At 44.2% G+C, this 27,348-nt stretch overlaps 1 protein-coding gene across 4 annotated transcripts in view; it reads right to left on the bottom strand.

Moving 5' to 3' along the window:
• HDGFL2 (HDGF like 2) overlaps positions 1–27,348 on the bottom strand; it is a 460,705-nt gene that overhangs the window by 265,028 nt on the left and 168,329 nt on the right. For all 4 annotated transcript variants that reach the window (XM_073594787.1, XM_073594781.1, XM_073594774.1 and 1 more), the window contains 4 exons: positions 17,123–17,194; positions 16,906–17,035; positions 16,744–16,816; positions 4,456–4,795 (listed from right to left, as the gene is read on the bottom strand). In XM_073594787.1, the coding sequence (XP_073450888.1) occupies positions 4,456–4,795; positions 16,744–16,816; positions 16,906–17,035; positions 17,123–17,194 (615 nt within the window). The remainder of the gene's footprint in view (positions 1–4,455; positions 4,796–16,743; positions 16,817–16,905; positions 17,036–17,122; positions 17,195–27,348) is intronic.

Genomic DNA, 27,348 nt, shown 5'->3' with positions numbered 1-27,348 from the left:
GAGACTTTGGACAAGGCTAAACACTAAACACTATAATGTAGAAGTAAAATATGAGACGGTATGTAGTACTTGAAATGCACACCATTGTCGAGTAGATAACTCTTTACTCCTATTATATCCTAACGGATGTATAGGGAATTTGTAAAATGTATCTGTGAGATGCTGCATTGTTGAACAGACGTTTTATTATATCGCTGTAAGGATTCAGATACTCCTTGTCGTGCAGTGACAGTTTTGTAATGCTGATTTGTTTTTGAAAAATAAAAACCTTTTGCTGTTAAAAAAAAAGAAAGCCAAACTGGGGTGATTGTTTCCTGTGACACAATACGGTGTACACTGCAGAGAAATAGCATGCATGGGTGTCATCCATGAAGGAAGCCTTTCCTAAAGCCCATGCACAACTAAGCCCGTCCTATAATTTGCCAGGGCCCATGCTGAAAAAGAAGAATACTGGGACTTTGTACTCTGAAGTGATGAGATCAAGACACAGTAAATGTTTTTGAAACTCATGGCTTCAAAACTAAGGTGTCGCAAAGGTGGAGCACAAATAAAAATGCATGGTGCCAACATGGTGTTAGCAGTGTCCTGTGTGGCTGCACGAGTGTTGCTGGTGTCGAGAATCTGCACTTCATTGATGGTATTATTAATTCACAGATGTACTTTTCTATATTGAAAGAGAAGATGCTACCATCACTCCATGCATGCCCTTGGTCGTCGTGCACTTTCCAATATGACAATGATCCAAAACACACATCCAAGGCCACTGTTGCATTTCTGAAGAAAAACAGGGTGAATGTGGCTTTGCGATTCTCTTACCATAGAGCTTCACTGTGGGTATTTCAGGAATTAAAATTATTTCTCTATTTTTTTTATACACATACACACCACACAAACCTATATACATACAAGAGTTGCACGATTCTGGCTAAAATGAGAATTGTAATTTTTTTGCTTAGAAAAAAAGATCACAATTCTTGGCTTAACATCTTTCAAGTTATACAAAAAAATTGGCTAACTTTACTGTTTAGTTATTTTGTTTTTATTCATGTAAGTGTATTTAAAAAAAAAAAAAAAAAGTGTTTGAAAGACCGCTGCATAAATACAGTGTGACAAAATATTGCAACAACCACCATTTTATTCTCTAGGGTCTCTGTAAAAAATAAAAACGAAAAATTATTATATATATATTTTTAATATGTTTGAGGGTTCTAAGTAATTATCTAGCACGTCACCCGAACCTGCAGGAATTATATCCGCACAAAGATTTAGAGCCTAAAACCCCCAAAATGGACAAACTCTGCCCCCTTCTTTGGTACCCCCAAAAGGATCATTTCATGGATTATCTTGACGCCCACAAAGGACGGAAACAAACAAAGATGTCCCTACACCCCAGTTATGGGTGAGGGTAGACCTTTAAGCTGAAGGTCTGTCTTGTCTGCGGGACCGTAAAATCTAGCTCTAGGCTTACCAGACCAAGGTTGCTTGGAACCTCCCAGGGAAGACTTTTAAGATCTATGTCCCTTATCTGAAATCCCGGGAGCACAAAATTATTTTATATGGGCTGGGGGGGCCCATATTTATGACGAGGCTCCTTCCCTTTCCTAGACTGTGGCAGGAAGGTACTCTTCCACAGTGTTGCCAACCGCCCCTAATTTACGGGCAGTCTGTAAATTTCAGTCCATTTTTTGGCTGCCCGTAAAATGCCCATTATGGGCAGCAGTGCCCGTAAAAAAAAAAAAAAAAAAGATGGCTGCAGGCCCACAGTGCATCTGCACATGCACCGCTCCGTAGCCCAACGGGCTCGGGAGAACTCGTACATGCTTGGCCAGGCAGGGGCAAATGTGCATTGATGTGATGGTGTTTCCTGGTGCTATTTCTGAATGTGCTCTGCCTGTGCCTGGATTCTTGAACTGTGACTGTGACCATCCATGTCCAAGTATGGAGGCAGAGGGAGGACAGCTAGAGCAGGAGCAGAGCCAGCCACAGAGACAGACCCTCCTGTACCATGTCTGCACAGCCTCTGACCCCCTGTACCATGTCCACACAGCCTCTGAACCCCTGTACCATGTCCACACAGCCTCTGACCCCCTGTACCATGTCCACACAGCCTTTGACCTCCTGTACCATGTCCACACAGCCTTTGACCCCCTGTACTGTGGTTTTTGACTTTTGTTTAACTTAAACACATTGCTAATAGCACTAGCAATATGTTTATAGTTTAACCACTTCCCGCCCGCACTACGTTATATGACGTCCTGTGCACCGCAAGAATGATCATAGCGGCAGTTCCGCCACTTGATCGTTATTGCAGGCGACGGGAGGGGACATCCCTCCCGCCGCCCTCCGGTTCTTCTCTGGGCTCTCCCGTGCCATCGGCGACACGTAGAAAGAATCCACCGCTGCGGAAAGAGCATAAAGATTTCCGGTGACCAGATGACGTCACCTCCGGGCCACGGATGTCAACAAAGCGGTCATTTCGGCTGGAAAGCATCACATCTGTCTTTATTTCGATCTGATGCTTTCCAGGCTGGAGAGAGAGATGTGGGGTCTTATAGACCCCATATCTCTCCATAAAGACGACCTGTCACACACCATTCCTATTACAAGGGATGTTTAAATTCCGTGTAATAGGAATAAACGTGATCAAAAAACAAAAAATTAAAGAGAAAGTGAAAAAATAAAAAAGTTACAATAAAATAAATAAAAAAAAAGTTAAAGTGCCCCCGTGTGCTCGCGCACAGAAGCAAACACACACTCAAGTCCTGCCCACATAAGTGAACGCCATTCAAACCACACATGTGAGGTATTGCCACATGCGTTGGAGCAACAATTCTAGCACTAGACCTCCACTGTAACTTTAAACATGTAACCTATAAAAAAAATTTAAAGAGTCTCTTATGGAAATTTTTAAGTACCAAAGTTTGCCACCATTCCACGACTGTGACATGTTGGGTATCTATTTACTCAGTGTAACATCATCTTTCACATTATACAAAAAATTGGGATAACTTTACTGTTTTGTTAATTCATGCAACGCATTTGGAAAATTGTTGCACAAATACTGTGTGACATAAAAATTTGCAATTTTATTCCCCAGGTTGTCTGCAGTTCAACGCAGGCAGAAGGAAACCTTGCACAAAAGTTTGGCCCATTCAGTTAGGGTCTGAGACACCAGGGCCAAGGCCAGGACCCTGAGGCTCTGTAGCAGGGATATGCAATTAGCGGACCTCCAGCTGTTGCAGAACTACAAGTCCCATGAGGCATAGCAAGACTGACAGCCACAAGCATGACACCCAGAGGCAGAGGCATGATGGGACTTGTAGATTTGCAACAGCTGGAGGTCCACTAATTGCATATCCCTGCTCTATAGGATAAGGGAGACCCTGCAAGAACAAAAAAGTTTTGACACCTTTATGGACCCCCTGTCACAACTACCAGCCAGAGGAGCACCGTATGTTCGGACCCAGCAGTGTCTATACCCGGGAGAAGGAAGAGGCGGGCCCAGAGGCCAGGCACTGCTGTGGTCGTCTCCAGCATCTCGCCGGACCAAGGGAAAATGGCTGCAGAACGCTGCAAAATGCTGGCAGACTGTCTGGGAAGCCACACAGGAGTATCTGCTGCGCCCTCTGCACTGAAACCCCCACCAGACCCAGGTACTGCACCCCATACTTGCTAAGGCAGTGCATTCACCACCACCGGGGAACATACACAGAGGGGGAGTGGAGGGGAAATGGGGGGGGGAAGCCCAGCCTAACTGAGGGAGTAAGATGGGACGAGGGAACCTGCAGGCAGGGCCGACCATCCCTGGAGGGTACCCGCGTCCACTCCACCCAAAGGAGGAGAGGGGGGAAATGTACCTACCTCTCCATAGATGTGGGTATCGCTCCAAACAGAACCTCTTGCCCCCTAAGTGGGGGGCTATCGGCCAGGAGGGACGCTACGACTCAGAACAAACCACGGTCGTATGCGACCCTGCAAGATGTTCAACTCGCAGGCCAGCCTTTGTCCATTGAGGCCATGTCACAGCCAACCAAGCGTGTAGCTGCGGTCTGCATGCGCTCGCTGGCCGGACTGGGGGGGGGGGTTACCACTGGATCTAGGAATTTACTCCTGACTAGACAGAAACAAACTGAATACCTATAGCAGAGAGGGGGTTATATAGTTATATACCAGCTGAGGACGGCCCATGGGTGTAGCCAAGTTTTATTTTGTTCCAACTAGTCCTTCTCCTGCAGAAGGCGATATAACCCTACAGTCAGGATTAATGGAGCACTGTGTCAGTGAATAAACTAAAGAGAAAGTGAAGTGCTGTGAATACTTTCCAGATGCAGTGTGTGTGTGTATATATATATATATATATATATATATATATATATATATATATATATATATATATATATATATATACACACACATACATACACACACACACAAAAAAACTTCAGAAATGCTTACCTTTTTATTGCTGTCAGAATATGTCCGAGATATCCCCCTTTCCTTCTTGGCATTTGCAGAAGAAAATGTTGCCTTGTTAGTTTCTTTTTCAGAATCAGATGACGAAAGAGCCCGCTTTACTGATTTAGATGGCTTTTTTTCACTATGGATGCTGTCACTATCACTGTCCGCACAGTTTCCCTTTTCAGTTTTTTTTTTTTTTCTCTCTTCTTCTTCCTTTTCCTCTTCCCTTAACCTACGCAACTGCTCTTCTTGCTCCCTTCGACGACGTTCCTCAAGATCTCGCTGCCTTTCTTCATCTCTCTTCTTCCACTCACTTATGCGATCTGGTGAACTATCACTTAAAGAAAAATAAATCCAGTTAATGCGGTGTATCACTGCACTAGGTATTCATGTTATACACGGTTTAACAATCTAGCAACTTTGTACTGATAATCATTTAATTTTATTCAAAAGGAAACCAGTGCTCCTACTGTTCTTTCATCTGAGAAGGTAGACTTTTTCCAGGAAAAGAAAAAAATACATCAGAAATACTATCCAGCAGCACCTTTGCAGACCATTTCACATTCTAAGTATCAATTAATGCAATTTTGAAGCACAGGTGCATCTCATTTTTATGAGATGCACCTGTGCTTCAAAATTGCACTAATATAGGGTTAAATTGCCTTAGACTGTCATCAAAAAGTTAATTTCAGTAATTCAATTCAAAAAGTGAAACTCGTATTTTATATAGATGCGTAACACAGAGAGTGATATTTTAACAACTACAATACCAGGCACTTTCCCCCCTTCCTGCCCAGGACAATTTCAGTTTTCAGCGCTGTCGCACTTTGATTGGACAATTGTGCATTCATGAAACACTGTACCCAAACTAAATTTTTATCATTTTCTTCCCACAAATAGAGCTTTCTTTTGGTGGTATTTGATCGCCCACGTGACTATCAAAGGGTGACGTGGGCGGTGACGATACGTGTCAGGGAAGAGTCAGTTGTCATCACTTCCGGGGTCTGTGCTGTTCATTTTATGCTGTATATGTATGTTACTATTTTGTTTTGCATAAACCTGTTTTGAATACTGCACAATGGGGATACTCCTTTCTATTGCATGCCTCCACCCAACTTGCCGAACTTGAGGCCTTCCATTTGGAGATTTGCCAGACCTGTAACGATCGGAGGAGACGGATCGATTGATGGTGTTTCATCCAGTTCCTGATTGCAGGCTTGACCCTAGGGGTCTTTGCTAGAGGTGAGAGGCTGAGGGAAACGTGTGGCGCACCACAGAGTACGGTTATTAAGAGGAATCTGTCACTTATTATCGTTTGCACTTGCACTTTTTTCATCTTTTTTTTGCACAAACTGTTTTATGAAGACTCACTTTGCTCACGTTGGAATTGTATAACATTAATTGGATCAACTTGTGGCTATTTTTATAGCGTTTTAGCACTTTATGCGATTGTTATTGCATGCGACTTTTTATCTCATGCAATTTTTTTCAATTTGTTCTAAATTTGTGATTTTTTTCATCTTGATGCACTGTTAGACTATTTTTGGATTTATTCACCTTCATTTGGATTGGTTTATTTATTTGATGTCACATTTCAAGAATTTTTACTGTTATTTATCCGATGTCACCTCTTATGAATTTAATGGATGTTTAGTCACTTTATGTGATTTTGCTCTTTACGCCTATGCACTTTGATTGAAGAATTGGATTATATTTATTTCATCACATTTATGCACTTTGAGTTAGCGCCACATATCTCTATCTATCAAGTAATAAAGGACACTCTTTTTTTTACATCTAGGGAGGCAAAGCTCCCCCCCCCCCCCCCCCCAATTTGCAGCATTTAGACAGAAGGATGGCAATATGACTTCTTGCGTCCTGTAAAAAGAGGCAATTTTAAGAAGGAGTAACGGATTAGTCTTCAGTACCATCTGGAAAGATGGTGAGAAGAGGCTCCTTAAAGAGGTTGTAAACCCTGGGGAAATAAAAACTAAAACAAAAAAACTCGTAAGACAAAAGGCATAATAAGCTAGTATGCATCACATACTAGCTCATTATGAAATACTTACCTTAGAACGAAGCCCTCCAGTGGCGCCTGCACACAGTCGAGAGGCTGACATCTTCCCCAGTGTTTCTTCTGGGTTTGCAGGCTCCATCGCTGTGAGCAGCCGCGATGATGTCACTCCCGCGCATGCATGCTGGAGCCGCCGGTCACGGCACAGGGCTCTGAAGAAATGGCACGGGCAGCTATTCCTTCATAGTGCATGTGCTGATGACGACATTGGCAGCGTATACAGTAAATATCTCCTAAACAGTGTAAGTTTAGGAGATATTTACAGTACCTATAGGTACAAACAAACCAGGGAAGTTTACTTCCTCTTTAATGGAGAAGGCTTGCAACTCGCTCATTTACCTGGCCGAGGTGATCACCATCAGAAACACTACTTTTGGCTGCAAAAATTTTAACGTGGCATCACCTAAATGTTCAAAGGGTTTTCCGGGTTAGTGCCCTTAAAACTGTAGAAAGGTCCTACGAAACCACCCCGATGGCCCTACAGGAGCAAATTCTAGAAAGTGACTTAAAGAATCTTTGGAGATTCTGGTTAGAGGACATTTCTGATGCATATTTCTTCCAAATCTGTAGATCTTCCTTGTTACAGGCCTTTTTTCAACAACCTTTCCCATTCAGGATCCATAGCAACATTTTCAGTGTATGAAGCTGCGGGTGGAAAACACCTGACTGGAGCAGTAAATCTTTCTGCAAAGGGAGAATCCAAGGAAGTTCCTTAGCTATCTTTGAGTCGAAAACAAGGCCCTTTTCAACCAGTAGGGGGCTAACAGTATGATCCTTGCTCTTTTTCTGTCTGAACATTTCTGAGCACCATGGGAAGCAGCTGAACCAGCGGGAAGGCATAGGCTAGATTGAAATGCCCAGTGGACCACTGTTAGTTCCCCTAGAAGACCTTGACAATCTTGACCTTGGACCATCTCCCAGAGACCCTGACGACATATTGATTTATGTGAAACCCCCACCCTATTGCACTTGCATCCGTAGCTACATGAAATTTGAGTGGGAGGTGTCCAGAGTCTGCCTTCTGATAGTATGTCTTCCTTCATCCACCACTGCAGTGACCTCTTGATGACTTGAGGGATGGAAATTTGTTCTTCCAAGGACTCCACTTGGCTGTCCCAGCTGTTCAAATAGGTGACACTCGAGTTGCCTAATATGGAACTGGGCCCACTGCACTGCAGGAATAGATGCAGACATTAGACCAAGGAGGGACATGACAAGACGCAATATGGTCTGTGGTCTTGATGATCACATTCTCTTTGAAGATAACTCTCTGGAGGACTGTGTTGATGGCGTACCCCAGAAAGGTTAACCTCTGCGAAAGGACTAGGTTTGACTTTTCTAAGCTGAGTTTCCACCCCAGTGATTCCAAAAACAGCTCGGCGGTCTGTAAGCTTGTCAATACTTTTGTTTCCATCCGGCCTGGACTATTTTCTAATCTATATTAGAAAATCGTCCAGCTATGGAATGATCGGAACCCCCTTCAGTCTTCGTTCCTGCATGACTTCTGCCATAATCTTGGTAAATATGCAAGGGGCCGATGCTAGTCCAAAGGGAAGAGCTTGATATTGAAAGTGCTGTACTCTTTCGCCATCCTTTATGGCGAACCTCAGGTACTTTTGGTGTTTTGGGTGAATAGGTACATGCAGGTACGCATCCTTTTTATCCAAGGAACTGGGAAATATGACTCTGGGAGTAAAGATCTTATTTGAAAATATGTTTTCCGTTTTGAATTTCCTGTACTGAACTGCCTTGTTTAGGGGCTTCAGGTTCAGGATCAAAACAGCACTTCCCTGATGGCTTGGCTCTTAAAAAAAAAAAAACAAAAAAAAAAAAAAAACACGGTAGTAGAAACTGTACTCCAGATGCGAAGGGTGCACTTCCGATATTAAGTTCTCCTCGAATAGATCTGATACTGCCTCCTTCATGGCCTGTCATTTCAGAGGGCATTTAGTCAGTCATCAAAAATTTTACTGGGGGGTCTTGACGCAAATTCAATTTTGTACTCTTCCTCTATAATTAGTATTATGAACAGATTTTTGCAAAAAAAAAAAAAAAAAAATTCCATTACGGGGAAAAAAATATTTCAGCCTTCCTCCCACTCCCCAGCTGGCATCATTGGGATTTATTAGTTGCTGCTGCACTGGTGAATAAGATGTTGGTTTTTCCCCTTCCTTTACTGAACACACACTCACGCTGATTCTGGGGTTTTGTTTGCGGTTCTCATCTGTTGTGACGAAAAACCTTAGACTTACCGGTGACGGTATTTCTACGAGCCTTTCAGGACAGCACCTTGGAGAGAGCGCAGCTCCACCTCTTAGACAGGAAACACTGCGTGACAACGCCCCTTTATAAAGCAGCTGCTTCCCCCATGCCGTCAGTTGTTACCGAGAAATCCTCCGACATGCTGGAAAATATAATCAGACAATTACCAGGTCCTATAATTATACTTTACATATGATAACCAAGGGAGGGAAGTAGGCTGCTGTCCTGAAAGGCTCGTAGAAATACCGTCACCGGTAAGTCTAACTAAGGTTTTCTCCTTTCGCCTTTCAGGACAGCACCGAGAAACTTACAGCACCGAGAAACTTACTTCAGGGTGGGACTACTGCCTGCAAAACCTTCCTACCAAATGATTGGTCCGAGGCTGATAGTAGCTCCAAGCGGTAGTGCCTTGTGAAGGTCGAAAAAAACTGGACCATGTGGCAGCCTTGCAGATTTGCTCAGGAGATGCCCCGGGTCTTTCTGCCCATGATGCCGCCACTGCTCGAGTAGAATGAGGTAATACCCTTTCCGGAGGTTCCAGACCCAAAGATTTGTATGCCTCTTTAATGGCTTGCTTTAACCATCTTCCGAGGGTGCTCTTGGAAGCTTTACCTCCTTTGTGAGTACCTTCCATTAAAACAAAGAGTGAAGATGACTTTGATTTCCTTTGTTCCTTCCAGATATTTAAGCAGACACCTCCTGACATCAAGAGTATGGAAAGCTTCTTCTCCTGCCCCTGAAGGTAAAGGACAAAAGGTAGGGAGAATGATTTCCTGTGTACGGTGAAAAACTGAAGCCACCTTTGGTAGAAATGCTGGATCTGTCCTTAAGACTACCCTATCCTGTAGACATCTCCTAAAGGGCTCTTGAAAGGGCTTGTAACTCACTAAGTCTACGTGCGGAAGTTACTGCTACCAGTAAAATAGTCTTTAACGTCAAGAAACTTAATGATGCTTCTTCTATGGGTTCAAACGGTGCCTTAGTTAGTCCCTGAAGAACTAAAGATAAATCCCATTTGGGAAAACTAATAACAGGTCTAGGCTTTACTTTTGCCATTGCCCTAAAAAAATATGATTATTAAAAGGTTCCCCCAACAGGGTTCTTTCCAAAAAAACTGATAAAGCAGCTACCTGCATCTTGAGCGTACTTGCTGCTAACCCCTTCTCCAATCCCTCTTGAAGAAATTCCAAAACTGAAAATGTGGTATGAAAATCAAAGTTTTTACTGGAACACCAAGAATTATAGATCTTCCAGACTTTAAAGTAAATGTCTCGTCACTTTTTTTCTACTTGCAAGAAGGGTAGAAATAAGCTTCTCTGATAAACCCTTCTGTCTTAAGATTTGTTCTTCAGAAACCAAGCTGTTAGTTTGAGATAAGCTGGATCTGGATGGAGAATTTGGCCCTGACTCAACAGATCTGCCCTGATTGGTAATCTCCAAGCAGGTTTCACTGAGAGGTTCATCAAGGTTGAAAACCAGGGTCTTTTCGGCCAATAAGGAGCTATTAATATTAGCTCCGTGGACTCCAATCTGAATTTGGCCAACACCTTTGGTATCAGTTGAAACGGGGGAAAAGCGTAGGACAGATGGAAGCCCCACTTGTGAGCTAACGCATCTACTCCGAGAGCTTGATCCTGTCTCTGAAGAGAGAAGAAGACTGGTATTTTTGCATTTTCCTGTTTTGCAAAGAGGTCCACCTGGGGATAACCCCAACTCCTGGAAATTGTTTCGAATAATTCCTGATTGTGAGACCACTCTGCTTCCCTTATTTCTTTCCTGCTGAGGAGATCTGCTAAGGTGTTTTCCGTCCCCTTCAGATGGACTGCTGATAGAGAGGCCACTTTGTTCTCTGCCCATCTTAGGATCTGATGAGCTAGACCCATTAGGGTTTTGCTTTTTGTGCCCCCTTGCTTTGTTAAATATAATACTGCCGTCATATTGTCTGACAATATTTGGACATGTTGATTCACTAAAAATTCCCGGAGGGAGAGGAGGCTTAGGTGAAAAGCCTTTAACTCTCTCCAATTTGAAGATCTTCTCGCTTCTGGTTTGGTCCAAACTCCCTGAATCGTTTTTTCTTCCAGATGAGCTCCCCATGCGCTGGCATCTGTAGTCAGCCTTCTGGTTACCGGAAAGACCCAAGGAAGCCCTTTTGAAATGTTTCCTTGGTTCCTCCACCACCAGAGCGATCTTTTTGCTCTTGCCCCCATGTTGAATTTCTTCTCCAGAGGTTCCTGGTATGACCAATTCATCAGAATATCCGATTGCAGAGGACGGGCATGCAACCTGGCCCACTGTACCAAAGGAATTGCCGCCCGCTGTCAACAGTCCCAGAGTGGACATGGCTTGTCTTACAGAGATCTCTGCGTTGGATTGAAGTGTTTTCAGGGTCAACTGCATCTTTTCTATTTTCTCCTGGGGTAGAAAAATTCTCTGTTCTATCGAGTCTATTTCGTACCCCAAAAACCTTACCCTTTGAGATGGTATTAAGTTTGACTTCTGAAGATTGAGAAGCCATCCCAAACTTCTTAGATGTGTTTGAACTGTTTGTAGGTTGACCTCTACTTGACCCTTTGAGTCTGCAAACAGTAGCAGGTTGTCCAAATAGGGTACTATTGAAATCCCCTTCAGCCTCAGGGGCTCCAAAGATTCCGCCATCACTTTTGTGAATACCCTGGGAGAGGAGAAAAGACCGAAAGGCAGAGCCCAAAACTGCAGGTGCCAACCCCCCCACCCAGATTGACTGCGAGACACAGGAACCTTTGTGATGGGGGCGCTATTGGTATATGGAGATAGACATCTCTCAAATCGATGGAAGCCATATGACGACATTTGGGGGTTAGCAAGTTCCTCACTGAGAAAATCGTATCCATCCTGAATTTTTTGTATTTTATGAATCGATTTAGAACCTTCAAATTGAGAATCAGGCGGAACTTTCCTGATGGCTTTTTGACCAGAAAAATGTGGGAGTAAAACCCCTTCCCCTCTTGATCTTTTGGAACCAGGGAAATGACCTTCTGTTGCATCAGTTCCTGTAACAGAGACTTCATGGCCAGAGCCTTTTCCCGATCCTTTGGCAGGTTTGTGATGTAAAACCGATTTGGGGGGCTTTGTGAGAATTCCAATTGATAACCCTTTTTGATTAACCCCAGAACAAAAGGACTCTGTTGTTTTTTCCCAAATTGGTAAGAAGTCCTGTAGTCTCCCCCCTACTAGATGGTCATTGTTTTTTAGGGGTTTGTTCTGGGGTTCTAAAGGTTACCCCACCTCTACCTCTTCCTCTCTGAGAAGACCAGGGTCTCTTCTGTGTGTGGTCCTTTTCCTTATCGGTTTGTCGAAAAGAACGAAAATTTTTCCTCTGCTGTACCGTTTTCTTCTTCTGTGGGAAAGCTTTCTTCTTATCTGCCGTCCTGTCAAGGACAGTCTCCAGTTCTGGCCCAAACATCAGGTCTCCTGAAAAGGGAATTCCGCACAGTTTTACTTTTTTTACCCCTGACCAGGTCTTTAGCCAGAGTGCTCTTCTTGCTGAGTTAACAAGCGCAGAGGACCTGGCTGACATCCTGATAGATTCTGCAGAGGCATCTGCCATATATTTTACTGCCTTAAGCAGGGTAGGGAAGGACTCCAATAAATCTTTTCTGGAGGTACCTGCAACTACATGATTTTTAAGTTGATCTAACCAACACTCCAGATTCCTAGCCACAACTGTAGCCGCCATTGCTGGCTTAAGATTAGCTAGAGATGCGTCCCAGGCTTTCTTCAGTAGCCCATCTGCCCTCTTATCCATAGCATCTTTGAGAATACCCATGTCCTCAAAAGCTAAATCAGTTTTCCTAGATACTTGAGAAAAAGCAGCGTCTATCTTTGGTTTTTTATTCCACAACAGTTCCTCATTCTCCTCAAAAGGAAACCTCCTTTTGAGGGCTTTAGAAAAAAACTGTCCTTTCTCTGGATCCTTCCATTCCTTTTTAATAGTGTCTGTTAACACTTTATGCACAGGGAACACCTTGTGTTTAATTTCCTCCAGCCCCAGGTACATTTTGTCATGCACGGACAGCTGAGTTTATTCTTCCTGGATCTCCAGGGTAGTATAAATTGCCTTGAGTAATTCATCCACCTCCTCAAGTGAAAGCTTATATCTAGATGATCTTGACTCTTCTTCCACCTCCTCCTCCTCAAACAATGGTTGAGGGTGGAATGCTTTCCCTTTCCTCCTCCGACTCACTTTCCACCTGTCTGGAAGTGGACTGAGGGAAACTGGAGTGAGAACTCTGTTCTTGGCTGGAACTCTGGCCGCGTTTCACAAGGGAACGCACTGTCCTTAGGGCCTCTGCTAATTCCTTCCTCACAGAAGATAAGAGTTCTTTGCACTCTTGTGAGGATTCTTCTTTTACTAAATCCACAATGCAGGATTTGCACAGTGGTTTGGGCCAAGAGTCCCTTAAATGATTTTTGCATGAGGGGCACTTTCTCCCTGTTCTCTCTGATTTGGCAGTAGGTTTCTGAAACAGAGAAACAAGAAAAAGCCAGGTCCTTAGAACTAAGGCTTCAGAGAAAAGTAGTACCTCCAGCCAACACCCTAAGTGCCCAGAGTCTCACTCCTTTGCTGAACTGCTAATGGAAAAATTTTACCCCATAGCAGACAGCAGCAGGCTTTGAACCATATAAAGATAAAAACACCCAGTGATATAAAAGGAAAGAGGTGTCACCGCACCTCTCCTACCCGGGCCTGGCCAGGAACCTGGGCGCCTGCATCCGCCATTGCTGCTGACGATTCCGCTGTCTCCATAGTGAAATCCGCAGCTGCTGCACTGTGTACTAAGCTCCATGTGCCAAACAAAAGGAAGTCCCGGCCAGAGGACCCGCCCCTTCCTCCTGCGTTCCAGCAGTAGGAACCAATCGCTGCTACGCCCCACCGGAAGTCTCCGCCCACCGGAACTGGCGTCATCCGTTGTCCGGGATTCGGCACCGCCATGCAGAGGCCTGGCATGGACGCTCTTACTGAGCACAACCGCGGCCCCCTGAACACCCCGGGTGGAAAAACTTCCGGCAGACCATTACTCCTGTGAGCCGGAGAAGGAAGGGACACCGGAGCACCCCCCTCATGTGCGGGAGGGAGCTGGGCTGGTCTGAGTACCCAAACGTGGAGGTCCTGCCAAAACCCTCTCCTTGGAGAGAGTGCAGCCCCTCTGGTCCACCAAGTAGTGCTTCCACCATGGCGGAGGAAACACTAAAACTGACGGCATGGTGGAAGCAGCTGCTTTTTAAAGGGGCGTTGTCACGCAGTGTTTCCTGTCTAAGAGGTGGAGCTGCGCTCTCTCCAAGGTGCTGTCCTGAAAGGCGAAGGGAGAAAAACGCCTTTTCAGGATTCCTTTTTCCATGTCCACTGATCTCTCGAGAACTTTTTCTAGCTCGGGGCCAAAGAGCAGGTTACCATTGAAAGGGATACTGCAGAGCTGTTTTTTTAGAGGTTTAATCCCCCTTCCATGTCTTGAACCATAATGCTCTTCTCGCTGTGTTGATGAGACCAGTGGTGTGTGTGTGCGCAGAGATCCTGACTGCCAAGGTGTCAGCCATATACACCACCCCCTTTTCAACCAAAAGCATAGAGTCAAATACTTCTTCCATACCGGGGACGTTTTCCAGGTGCGAGCAAAGCTGCTCCAGCCAGAAAGACATTTTTAGCAACACAGGTATTGCCTATATTTGGCTGATTCATAAGCTCGGCACAATGTTGCATCAATCTTCTTATCCATTTCATCTTTAAGGAAACCCATGTCTTCAAAAGACAGGTCATATTTCTTTGAACCTTTAGCTAGGGAGGCTTCCAGTTTAGGACATTTGGCTTGAATTCCTTGCAGATATTCAAATGGGAGCTTCCCTTTTTAAAGTTATTGGGGGGAAAAAAATTGCCATCCAGATTTTGCCATTCCTTATCCATCATGTTTTTGATAGAATGGTGGATGGGGAATGTTCTCCACTTGACATCTTGTAAACCTCGGCACAGCCGGTCCTACACGGAGTCTGTAGGTAATGTCTTTTGAATCTCTTCTTTCACATAAATAGCTTTAAGCAACTCTTCAGTCTCATCTGCTGGAAAGGTGACTTAACGTCTTTTGAGCCTCGCACAGATTTGATTCATCTTCCGATTCAGAACTATCCTGGAATAGTAGTCCACCTTCCTTCTCCATATCAGAGTCTGAAGTATGAATGCCAGAGGGGCAAGTGAAGGTTTTCGCGGTCTCACAGTGATGGGTACCCTAATGCCGCGTACACACGAGCAGACTTTTCGGCAGAAAAGGTCAGACGGAACAAATTCGTCGGACATTCTGATCGTGTGTGGACTTCATCGGACCTTTTCTGTCGAAAAATCTGATGGACCTTAGAAATAGAACATGTTTCAAATCTTTCCGACGGACTCGATTCCTATCGAAAAAAAACGTTCGTCTGTATGCTAGTCCGACGGACCGAAAACGACGCAAGGGCAGCTATTGGCTACTAGCTATTGAAATTCCTTTTCTAGTCCAGTCCTACGTCATCACGTTCAAAACGATCGGCCTTTGGTGGGATCGTGTGTAGGCAAGCCCGTTCATCAGAACTCCGTTGAAAAGTCCTTCGGAGTTCAGTCTAACGAGAAGTCCGCTCGTGTGTACGCGGCATTAGAGTTTTTTGCTCAAGTAGAGAGCCACTCTCCTTTGATATCCTTAATAGCTGTTTGTAGAGATTGCAAAGTAGAAGTTATTTTCCATTTGAAATCTAGAAAAGTCTTAACGAGAGGCAGAGTTTCTTCATGGACTATATTTTTTTTTAGATGTTTGTGGCACAGCAGTTTATCACTATCCAAGGGAATTCGGAGGATAGCGAATGCAACCACCTAACCTGTCCTCCAACCCAATAAATCAAGCTGGTAAAAAGAAGACCCCACTAAAACTCTAGGGGTCCCCCAAAGCCTCCCGCCCCCCGCCCTGTCCACAAGTGTGGCTGCCCCAAACCAAAATGGCCGCCGCCAGCCCTTCCGGCAGAAAGGCCCTTATTAGGTGTCATATCCGCAGGCAAACCCAAAACAAAAAAGGTGGCTGCTGCGCAACTTCTGGTCCTGACGCCATTTTAGTAACATCACTTCCGGCGTGGTGACTATCTTGGCTGCAGAATCTACGGGGGGGCGTCCAGCAAACACGCCAGGGTATTGCAAAGGTGAGTAGAAGACCGGGAGTGGGCACGAGGAAGAGGGGACCGGCTTCGCCCTAAGTGTCCCGCAGGCTTCTCACCTTCCATACACTCCACCTAGGGTGCAGAAGGGTGGGGGAAAAGGCTCCTAAACTCAAAAAATTAGCGGCCAGAGGAAAGGAGACAAGTCTTGGAGCCCATACACGCTTTCCTAAGTTTTCCTCTTCCCTCCCAGACAACCTAGTCTGCCAAACAGGTGAGAGGGCAGAGGTATTCAGGGACACCTGCCCCAAAAATACATTTATATACAATATATAAACAACAATTAAAATAAACTGGGGATGAGTTTCCTCCTCTGTGCAGGTCGCAGAAAACACAAGAACTGAGGAGCAGCTTTTTTAAATATCTGAGTTCTTGTGTTTCCTGTAGGAGGCTGGGTCTATTTAATGTGACCAGGATGATGACTTGGGAAAGCATATCTTTTTATAAATATGGAAATACATATGGAAGAAATATTGCTTTTAGATAGGAGTGCATTTGTTTGATATCATCCTTGGGAAAGTATTTCAGATACACAAGAGCAAAAAAGTGGCTCAATTTCAACTTCAGCGGTGCTCTATTTGAATATATTTAAAGACCACAGTGTATTGAAAGGGAATTTACCTTCACATCATTTTGAGGAGAGAAGACTCCCTGCAGGACTTTAAGAGATCAGATTTACAAAAAATAGAGAAACCTATTTTTAGCGGAGTTGATCTCTAAACTGAAAATGTCACGCTTACCTGTCACTGGTTGAAGTTGTTGACTGGTTTGCTTTGGATAACAGTTCTTGAGGATCTGGACCAGATTTTCGCACTATAAGAAAACATTTTAAAAAGTCTCAGTACACACTGTACTTTCCTTTATAGGATAAAAAAAATGTAATGGAAATATAATGCTCCTACATGATCTGGAGGATTTTTGTGCTTTCTTAGTAGTCTTTTCTGAGGAAGAAGATGAGGAAGTTTGTTGCTTAGGATCAGTCTCTTCATCATGAGAGACAGATTTTGAATCAGATTCAGAATTATTCATAACCTGCCATACACGAAAGAGGGAAAACATAAAATAAGTGCATGCAAAAAAATATTTACTATATACTCACACACAAAATCATTTTCTAACCTTGTTTTTTTGCCTTGAGGTTGCTGCCCTCAAAATTGTCCGAGGCTTTCTTTTTTCCTCTATGGCAAAATCCTGAGTAGAGATTCAATGAAAGTAAAACTCAAGAAAAAAAAAAAAAGAAAAATAATAATCAATTACCCCCCCCCCCCCCCCCCCCAAAAAAAAAGGAGGGACCAATAACACTTGAGCAAGCAATTTATAACAGTGAGTGTACGTATTGATCGCTTCTTACACTTGATATGACATCACCTTCTTTCCTTGCTCGCATGGATTTTCGATAAACACTGTGTAACTGTAGGGTAAGGCTGCAATGATTATGGCATGGTAGTAATCCCTTGCATCTAAGGTCCCATTCACACATTGTGTATAGCAAGAACGTGTGTTACCATTCACAATATTTTAGGTGTGACTCTCACACATTTCTGTATGTTGTGGATATGGCAGCCCATTCACTTGAGTTGGGCTGCCCTATACGCATTTGTCACGCTAAAAATGCTCTTGCACCACTTTTGGCAATGAGCTTTGTTCAATTTTTTTTTACGCACATTTTGTTTTTGTCGTGAGACAATAGCAGCAAAATCATATCATGTGTGAGGTGCCATTTAGAATCAATGGCAGCCATACACGCGTTACACATTTTGCCTCGCAATTTGGAAACACGGGCAGCATTCTGCCCACAATTCCAAATACATAGCTGTGGAATTAGCCCAATATCTACTGCAAAACCAGTGTGGGGTCCCCCCTTAATATTCATACCAGACCCTCATCCTAGATTAAAGTCTGATCTGAATATAAAGGGTTAGCCCCCAGAAATTATTATATAGAAGTGTGGGCTTTCCTAAAATTCGTACCAGACTATAATCAAGCATGCAGTCTGTCAGGCTAGAATAGGGGAGTGCAGCAAACATACAGCCCACCTCCTGAAGTTTACCAGGCCACATATCCCCAACATGTTTTTTTTTTTTGGGGGGGGGGGGGGGGGGGGCACCTTTCGAAAAAGATAAACCACCCCAGCAAAGCAACTTGTCCCCATGTTGCACATAACCCTAACTTGTTGGTACTTCAGTTTTGTAGCAAGCAATACATAACCAAAAGGGGGGGGGGGGGGGGCTGTGTCCTGTGATGTACTCCAAGAAAAGGATTTTTACAGGTGAGCTGTAGAAAAAAAAAATCTTCATCGTACATCACAGGACACAGAGCCGGTTATTGGAATAACAACTACTTGGGACGTCCCAAAGCAATACCCTTGAGGGGAGGGAGACACCATTGCAGAAACTGCCACCAGAGAAGGACCTGCTCTGCTGATTGTAATACGCTGAGGCCAAAGGCAGTAGCCTCCATGTTTGACATCCACTTGATAAAAAACTGTAGATGCATAAACCAAAGACCAAATAGTGGTCTTGAACCCCTGGGCCACTGAAACCTGATGGCAGATGGCCCAAGATACTCCCACACACCTGGTAGAGAATCTCTGCCCAGAAAAAAATAAATTGGATTTTGCCCTTTAAACCATAGGCATCAATGATAAACTGGCAGATCCACTGCTAAATATTTCGACCCGGATGCTGCCTGCCCTTCTTGGGCTCTTCTGGCAGCACAAACCAGGATTCCTGACCTGTGCTCACCACTCAAGCAGATCCCGATTGCCTGAACTACCTCTACAGTATGTAGCAATCTTTCTGTGGGAAGACTGTGGGTTAGGAGAAAAATAAAGGCAAGACACTGTCCTGATTCAAGTGAAAACTAGAAACCACTCCAGGCAAAAAAGGATGGATGAGGACCTAACATCAACATATCATGATGTGAGGCCAAGAATGGCTTCTTGCATGAAAGAGCCACCAGCTCTGACACTCAGTGAAGTGATAGCAACCAAAGAAGCCATCGTCCTAGATAAAGGACTAACAGAGTCTTCCAATTGGTTCAAAAAGTGGCCTCTGCAAGGACAGTCAAGAGCAAATTCTAGTCCCAAGGACAGAAAAGTGGCCTGATGGGGGAGCCGTCTACGTTACACGCAGCATGAATCAAGGCGTGAGAACCAACAGCCTCTGGAAAAAAAAATGAATAGGGACAAAACGCTGACCCTTAATGGTACTTAAGGCCAATCTCCTTTCCCCTACCGATTGAAGAAAAATAAAATCTCCCACTCACATATTTCTGTGGGTGCACTTCCTGGCTTCACCCCAGGCACAACGTCACTTCCGTTACAAAATCTGACGGGTTGTCAAAACTGATGAAACACCCCCAGTAGCCACTGGGAGGAAAAAAAAAAAACAGACAGTCAGATTTTTTTTTTTTTGTTGGTCTCATCTGACCTTCTTCCATGTGTTTGCTGTGTCTATGGGACTCTATGGGCTTTCCAAATGTAAAAAATTATTATTTTGCTTCTCACCTCACTCAAATTATTGACTGGGATGGTCATGTGGATAATAAGGACTGGGTGACTCTGGAAAACAATATAGTGCCTATACAAGTTACATATTCTGCTTGGATAACATGGGAATCCTGCCCTAGTCAACTGAAACACCAACTGGTGGAGGCAATGCTTAAAGTGATTATAAAGTCTCTTTTTTTTTTTAAAACAAACATGTTATTCCCCTTAGCGCCGACCGTACGCACATATGCGGCCTTGGCTTGAAGGGGTTATACCGGGGTGATGCCTGTGGCTGCAGGCATCAACCCAGTACCGTTTGTTTTTTTTAGAGCTGGCGGTCGGCTTTTTAGTGATAACCGATGCGGCTAAAAGCTGCTCGGCTGTTATCCGGTTATCCTCTTCCCCGGCCTCCCGTCCCACGGGAGACCCGATCCACGATCCGGCAGTTCCATTGGCTAGGCTGAGACTGGAACGAAGCTGGAAACGGCTTTGATCTAATCTCCTATGTAAAGGCACGGACGCGAAATCACGCCCCTTCTGGTTTACTCGGCTGCCAATGGCAATGACTTAAAAAAAAAAAAAAAAATGACAGTATTCAGAATCACTGTTTTTTAGGCGATCTGAATACTTTTAAGTGCAAAGGAGGGAATACAAAGGAGGGATTGGGGGTCTTTTAAAGAGAACCTGTCACCACATATTACTGTCACAAGGGATGTTTACATTCCTTGTGACAGCAATAAGAAAAAGTGATCAGAATTTTTTTCCCCGCGCAGCAAAAGAAAAAAAAAAGCGCATGCGTAAGTCGCTCCTGCATGTGTAAACAGTGTTCAAATCACACATGTGAGGTATTGCGGCAATCGTCAGAGTGAGAGCAATAATTATAGCAAAAAGACCTCCTCTGTAAACCTGGTAACTGTTATTTTTAAAGCGTTGCCTATGTAGATTTTTAGGTACCATAGTTTGTAGCAATTTCAAAGCATGACATGTTCGTTATCTATTTACTCAGCGTAACATCCTCTTTCACATTATACAAAAACATTGGAACAACTTTACTGTTTAGTTTTTGTTTAAATTCATGAAAGTGTCTTTTTTCCCCAAAAAATTGCATTTGAAAGACTGCTGCGTAAATATCGTGTGACATAAAATATTTAAGTAATTTTCAAGCAAAAAATATGGATTTTAACTTGTAAGCAACAAATGTCAGAAATAGGCTTAGGCATGGAAGGGTTATACACACACTACACTTCCTCTGTGCAGTTGGTTTTGCACAGAGCCGCCCGTATCCTCCACCTTAGGTCCCTCTCTGCTACTCCTGGCCTCTCGCTCCTATTGAGTGCCCCCTCAGTAAGCAGTTTTCTATGGGGGCACCCGAGCTGAGTCAGAGCTGTGTGTGTCCATTCAGACACAGAGCCCGACCAGGCCCTGTCCCCTTTCTCCGATTGGCTGGCTGACTGACGTTGGAGCTAATGGCACCGCTAATGTGTCTCAGCTAATCAGGAGGAGTGTCCCGGATGGCCAAAGGGATTCGTGGACATCGCTGAAGAGAGAATGGGGCTCAGGTAAGTAATTGGGGGTGCTGGGGGAGGCTGCTACACATAGCTTTTTTATCTTAATGCATAGAATGCATTAAGGTAAAAACCCAACTCCTTTAAAGCTTTACAAAGAGTCATCAAGGACACAGACCCAACTACATCCCCTGGCCCCTTACCACAATTCGGGTTCCAATCCAGACTTTTTACCAGGAATGAATGTTATGTCATGTCACAGTTATACTCTGACAAAATTAAACCTTTCTTTCCCACACACTGTATAAAAGGAGGCAAACAAATCATTAGTGAGGCTTAAGACAGAACCGGGGACAAGGAGTGATGACAAACTGGGACTATCGCCAGATTCAGGTTATATTTCTAATGCAAAGAGGTGTAAGCACCTCATGAGAACCTTGACACCATTAGAAACTTTATGCCTGAAGGCCACTAAAGACAGAAATAACCATTTCACTAACTTACGCTTGGTTGTAAGCCTCCAGTTCTCAGAAGCGAAACAAACATAAAATGCTTTGGGACATGCATTAAACACTACATTTAATGGTAATCAATGGTTGCATGCTTGTGTGTGTTTGCACATAAATGCTCTATTCGCACACACCATCAGGAAACATCTTTTAAGCTTCTGACGCATTGGTATACCACACCAGTTAAATTACAAAGATGGCTCTCTACAACTTCAGATCTCTGCTGGCGCTGGAGCCAGGCGAAAGGAACTTTGAAGAACATATGGTGGGATTGCGCTCTACTATAACCATTTTGGCAAAAAAATTCTGATCTCATAAAACACATTACAGAAACCTCAATTCAACTGAAAGCAGCTTGCTGCTTACTACACATTTCTAATTGCACAATGAAAAAATATAAGCGTTCAATGTCCAGATTTTTACTTACCACCACAAAATCCCAAATTCCAAGATATTGGAAAGATACAAAATACTCCTAAAATTAAGGAATGGCTTCACAATGTGGATAAATTTTACACTATGGAAGAAATCAGGGCAATAGCGCAGGAAACAGATACATGTAATAAAACATGGAATGTCAGGGGCGTGGCCTGCTGCGGACCAGGATGGCTGCCTGAAGTCCGAGCTCCGCTCCACGGCCTGGATACCAGCAACACCTAGCTACCATCCTTCCCGCTGCCCACATCACAACAGCGGGGAAGGACTGGGGAAACTCTCGGGCACACCGATGCAGCGGTACAAGCCGCCAAACCCCCGCCGTCTCACCGACTATTATCCGACGGCCGCCGCCATGCAGAAGGCCCAAGATGGCGCCGATGGAAGCGACGGCGCCCGCTCCAGCAACAACACAGAGGGCCTGCCTGCTACCCCCTCAGCACTCCCTCTCCATGGCACTGTGACCACAACAACGGAAAGGGACAGCATGGACACATACCCCCCTCCAGAGGATTCCCCAGGAGGACTGCAGCAGGACAGAGGTAAGAGGCTGGCTACCTCCCCTGCACATTCCCCAAACAAAGAGCCACATGCAAAGAAGCAGCTGTGGTCCCATGTTGTTGCAGGGACTCACAGCACTCAAAATGCTCCCTCCCTGGCTGCTATACCTGTCACTGACAATACAGTGTCTGAAGCTATGCTGAAATCTATGCTCCTTACACTGCAGCAAGATTTGCATAGAGAGCTCCAAATATCACTATCTCAGATGCATGATAAAATAGACTGCCTAGAAGAGCGCACAGACGCTTTAGAAGAAAATATGCAAGATTACTCTAAAGCACACAACGAATTGTTAGATGCTCACGAGCACCATTCGGAAGAAATCCACCGTATCAAAATGAAATTGGCGGATTTGGAAGACCGCTCTAGGCAGAATAACATCAAATTCCGGGGCATCCCTGAATCGGTTAAACCGAATAAAATAACCCCCTACTTGCAACAACTTATCTCAGCCCTACTCCAACGTCCGCGACACTTTAATTGACCGTGCCCACAGAATTGCTAAACCGCCACACCTCCCTGATGATATCCCCAGAGATATCTTGGCACGTATACACTTCTTCCACGTGAAGGAACAAGTTCTCTCCGCCGCCAGATCCGTGACACCCCTGCCAGCCCCCTACAATAATGTCAAGCTGTTCACTGACCTGTCCCCGGCTACAATGGAGATGCGCAGAGCATTCGCCCCAGTGACTTCCATACTCCAACAAAGAAAAATAACCTACAAATGGGGCTTCGCTACGAAATTGCTGGTCACTCACCAACAAAAGATAGTACCTATTCTCTCCCCGAAAGATGGCTACAAAAAAAACTCACCAATTGGGGTTTTCTCCCCATTGCTCCCAGAGAAGCGGAACAACCTACTCCCTCCTATAAGCCATCTGACTCCAGAAATATGGCGAATAACGCTCCCAAAAAGACCTAACTTTGATACAAGCCCAGAACCCCAGATCTACTTGTATCCAGCCTGGGTGACACATCTATTTCTTTTCCTCACCACCCCTCAGGTTTACAGTTGTGCTAAGCACACGTTTTTTGTCTCTGTTGTTTTTTTTTCTTATTCTCTGTTCTTTTTCTTGATTACAGCACAGATTAATCGACATTGATTATAATTTTCTCCTAGAATTGTAGACTGTTTGTATTTAGCAACTGGCTTTGGTAATATACTTGTACCATATACGGCATTTAATTATCTAACTGTATATTCACACCCATCAACAATAGGTGAGGTCTCTCTCCCTCTGCCCAGGCCCTCATAACTGCAATACCAATATGACACTTTCAATTACCTCCCTCAATGTTAAAGGCCTAAACTCACCATTTAAATGCAACCTCCTATGGAAAGAAGCACTAAAACAACGGGCAGACATAATCTGCGCCCAAGAAACGCACTTTACTAAGCTCAAACAACCCCAATGTAGTCATAAAAAATATCCCCATTGCTTCTTCGCAAGTGCCCCTAAAAAAAAAAGAGAGGAGTAATGATTGCCATAAACGCAGCAATAAACTTTCAGCTTCATCACTGTGAAAGGGACGAAGATGGCAGATTCTTAATCCTATCAGCCACATTTGACAACCGCCCTCTCACTATAGTCAATGTTTATGCCCCCAATACAGCACAAAAAAGATTCTACGCCACTCTCTTTGCCAAATTAGCCCCTTACAGATCTTCCCCCCTAGTAATCTGTGGAGACTTTAATGAAGTAATCAACCCTACACTTGATACCTCCAATCCTGCGAGAAAAAGGCCCTCAGCAATATCAAATATCCTCAAAAAAGAAGACCTTTATGACATATGGAGGTGCATGCACGATGAGGAGAGAGACTACACCTACTTTTCCCCCCCACACCAATCATACTCCCGTATTGATCTATTCATTACAGATAAACACCTGCTACAAGCTATCACTACCTCTACCATAGGCACTATATCATGGTCTGACCATGCTCCAGTCACGATCAAAATAGCATCCCCCTCCCAAGCCACTAGACATACGGTCTGGAGACTAAACACCTCCCTCCTTAACAACCCCTCCTTTGAATCTCAAATACAATCCGAAATCGATAATTATTTCCACCAAAATGTCAATTCTGTACCTGACTGTGCTATTGTTTGGAATGCTCACAAAGCTTTTCTACGGGGTCTTTTCATTAAACTTGGAGCCCAGGCTAAAAAACAACACTCCTCTATAACAGAGTCCCTTCTGCAACAAATTTGATCTCTTGAAACAACAAACAAGAGATCCCCCACTAATACCACCTCCTCAGAACTTAAAAAGCTCAGATCCCAACTCAGTAGTCATCTTCACAAAAATTTTGATTACTTTATCAAACGACTACGACTTCAGATATACTCATCGGCCAATAAATCAGGAGCATTTATGGCCAAACAATTCAAACGACAACTTTCTAATAAAAAAATCTCATTTATCACAAACCCCCAGGGCAAGCACTTGACCAACCCGCTAGATATTGCCAACGAATTTGATAATTTTTACACCAAACTTTACAACCTTACAAAAACAGACCCCCATCTCACACCCACCCAAGATGACATAAAAAACTTTTTATCTTCTATCTCCCTCCCCTCGATCTCCCCAGAACAACTGGACTATCTCACGACTCCCTTCTCACAGACCGAAATTCAAAAAGTGATAAATAACCTACCTCTACATAAAGCGCCAGGACCTGATGGACTACCCAACGAATATTATAAAAAGTTTGCTCAACCCTTAGTCCCCCACCTATGTACCATGTATAATCAATTTGCTACTACAGGCATAATCCCTAGAGAATCGCTCGAGGCCCTAGTGGTTACCATTCCCAAACCGGGTAAACCCCCAGACAATCCAGCCAACTACAGACCAATCTCACTCCTCAACACAGACACCAAAATCTACGCTAAACTGTTAGCACAACGCCTTTCCACCATCATCCCCCAGATTATTCATCCTGACCAAGTAGGATTTGTACCCGGCAGACAAGCCTCAGATGGTACTAGACGTTTCATTGACCTTATCCAATGGACAGAGCACACTCGAACGCCTTCTCTCTTCCTATCTGTGGACGCAGAGAAGGCGTTCGATAGAGTATATTGGCCATATATGGAAGCAGTACTCCAAAAATTTGGACTCTCGGGCACCTTTCTCTCTGCTATACTAGGTCTGTACACTCACCCATCTGCGCACATTTGGACGTCAGGAGTTGTCTCCAACCCATTCCAAATCACTAATGGCACGAGACAGGGGTGCCCGCTGTCCCCCCTAATTTTTGCCATGATAATGGAGCCCCTAGCACAAATTATTAGATCTGACCCCTCGATTACAGGTATAACAATTGGACAAACCGATCATAAAATCGGTCTGTACGCAGATGACGTGATCATTGCTTTAACAAATCCACTATTGTCTCTCCCAGCAGTCCAACTAATCCTTGACAAGTTCAGCGCAGTATCAATGTACAAACTAAATTACAGTAAATCCCTAATGCTTAACCTTGGCCTTGATTCTCAAACTAAATACCATCACCACTAGCTCCCCCTTTGCTTGGGCCTCCAACTCCTCTCTCCCATACTTGGGTATCCAATTAACTTTCCCAAGCCGAATGCTACTAAGAATTAACTTTGAAGACCTCGTGGGCAAGCTTACTCAACTAGCAAAAGATCTTGGTAGGGTTCCAGCTTCCTGGGCTGGTAGGATAGCGCAGACAAAAATGTATTTACTTCCCCATGTCCTATATTTTTTCCGTACATTGCCTCTTCCTCTAGCACAAAATCATATAAAAAAAATCCAAGGAATCATCAACGGTTTTATTTGGCAACAAAAGAGACCTAGAATAAAAAAAAGTCATACTCACAACCCCAGTTCAACATGGAGGACTGGGTGCCCCAGACATTCAAGCTTACCACCGAGCAACTATTCTGGACCAGCTGAAAACATGGTGGTCAGATAAATATCACACAACCTGGAAACTAATTGAAACCAACCTACTACCCACGGATCCAAAAAACTTCCTAGCCGCACTGTGGCTCAACCCCCACCCCAAAAGATACCCTCTTGATACCATCACATCCTCCACAAGAATTTGGACCTCAATACTGCAAATCAAAGGAGGGATATCAAAGGACACTCTGACAGCAATACCCACTGAGGCATTACACCTCATCTCCCCGGATTTACCCCTCTCAGAATGGACAAAAGCCGGCATCTCCCATCTAAGTATGCTCTTTTCATCATCAACTCTGCTTTCATTTGAGCAATTAATGCAAAAATATGGACTATCCAAACACACGTTTTTCCTTTACCTAAGGATTAGATCTAGCCTGTCAAGAATTTCCTGGACAACCTCAGACGATGTCTCACTCCCTATACTCAAATTCTACAACATAGCTATACCCAAGACCAAAGGAATCTCTTTTATGTACAAGCTACTCACTAAACCAACTACTAACCATCTGGCTTCTTCCATACAGTACTGGTCCTCACTGTCAGACCAACCACCTTCAGATACACAATGGCCAAAGGCCCTCACATTGCCCTTACGCCTGTCGCATTGCATTAACCACTGGGAAGCAGCACAAAAGCTTTTTCACAAATGGTACTTCACCCCAGAAAGGCTGGCGAAAATTTACCCGAACACCTCCCCGAACTGCTGGAGGGGATGTGCTCACATTGGATCTCTCTCACACATATGGTGGGAATGCCACCTAGTTAAAAATTTCTGGAGACAGGTACATAACCTAATCGAAGCTCTGTGTGGTACACCCCAGTCTTTGTCCCCGCTTGACCTACTCCTAGGTCTCTCGATCCCAACACTGCCCACCCATCGGCAAACAATGGCCACACA

Source organism: Aquarana catesbeiana, linkage group LG01 (assembly GCF_042186555.1).
Source record: "Aquarana catesbeiana isolate 2022-GZ linkage group LG01, ASM4218655v1, whole genome shotgun sequence".
Lineage (NCBI taxonomy): Eukaryota > Metazoa > Chordata > Amphibia > Anura > Ranidae > Aquarana > Aquarana catesbeiana.
This window is presented reverse-complemented; position numbering and strand designations above follow the sequence as displayed.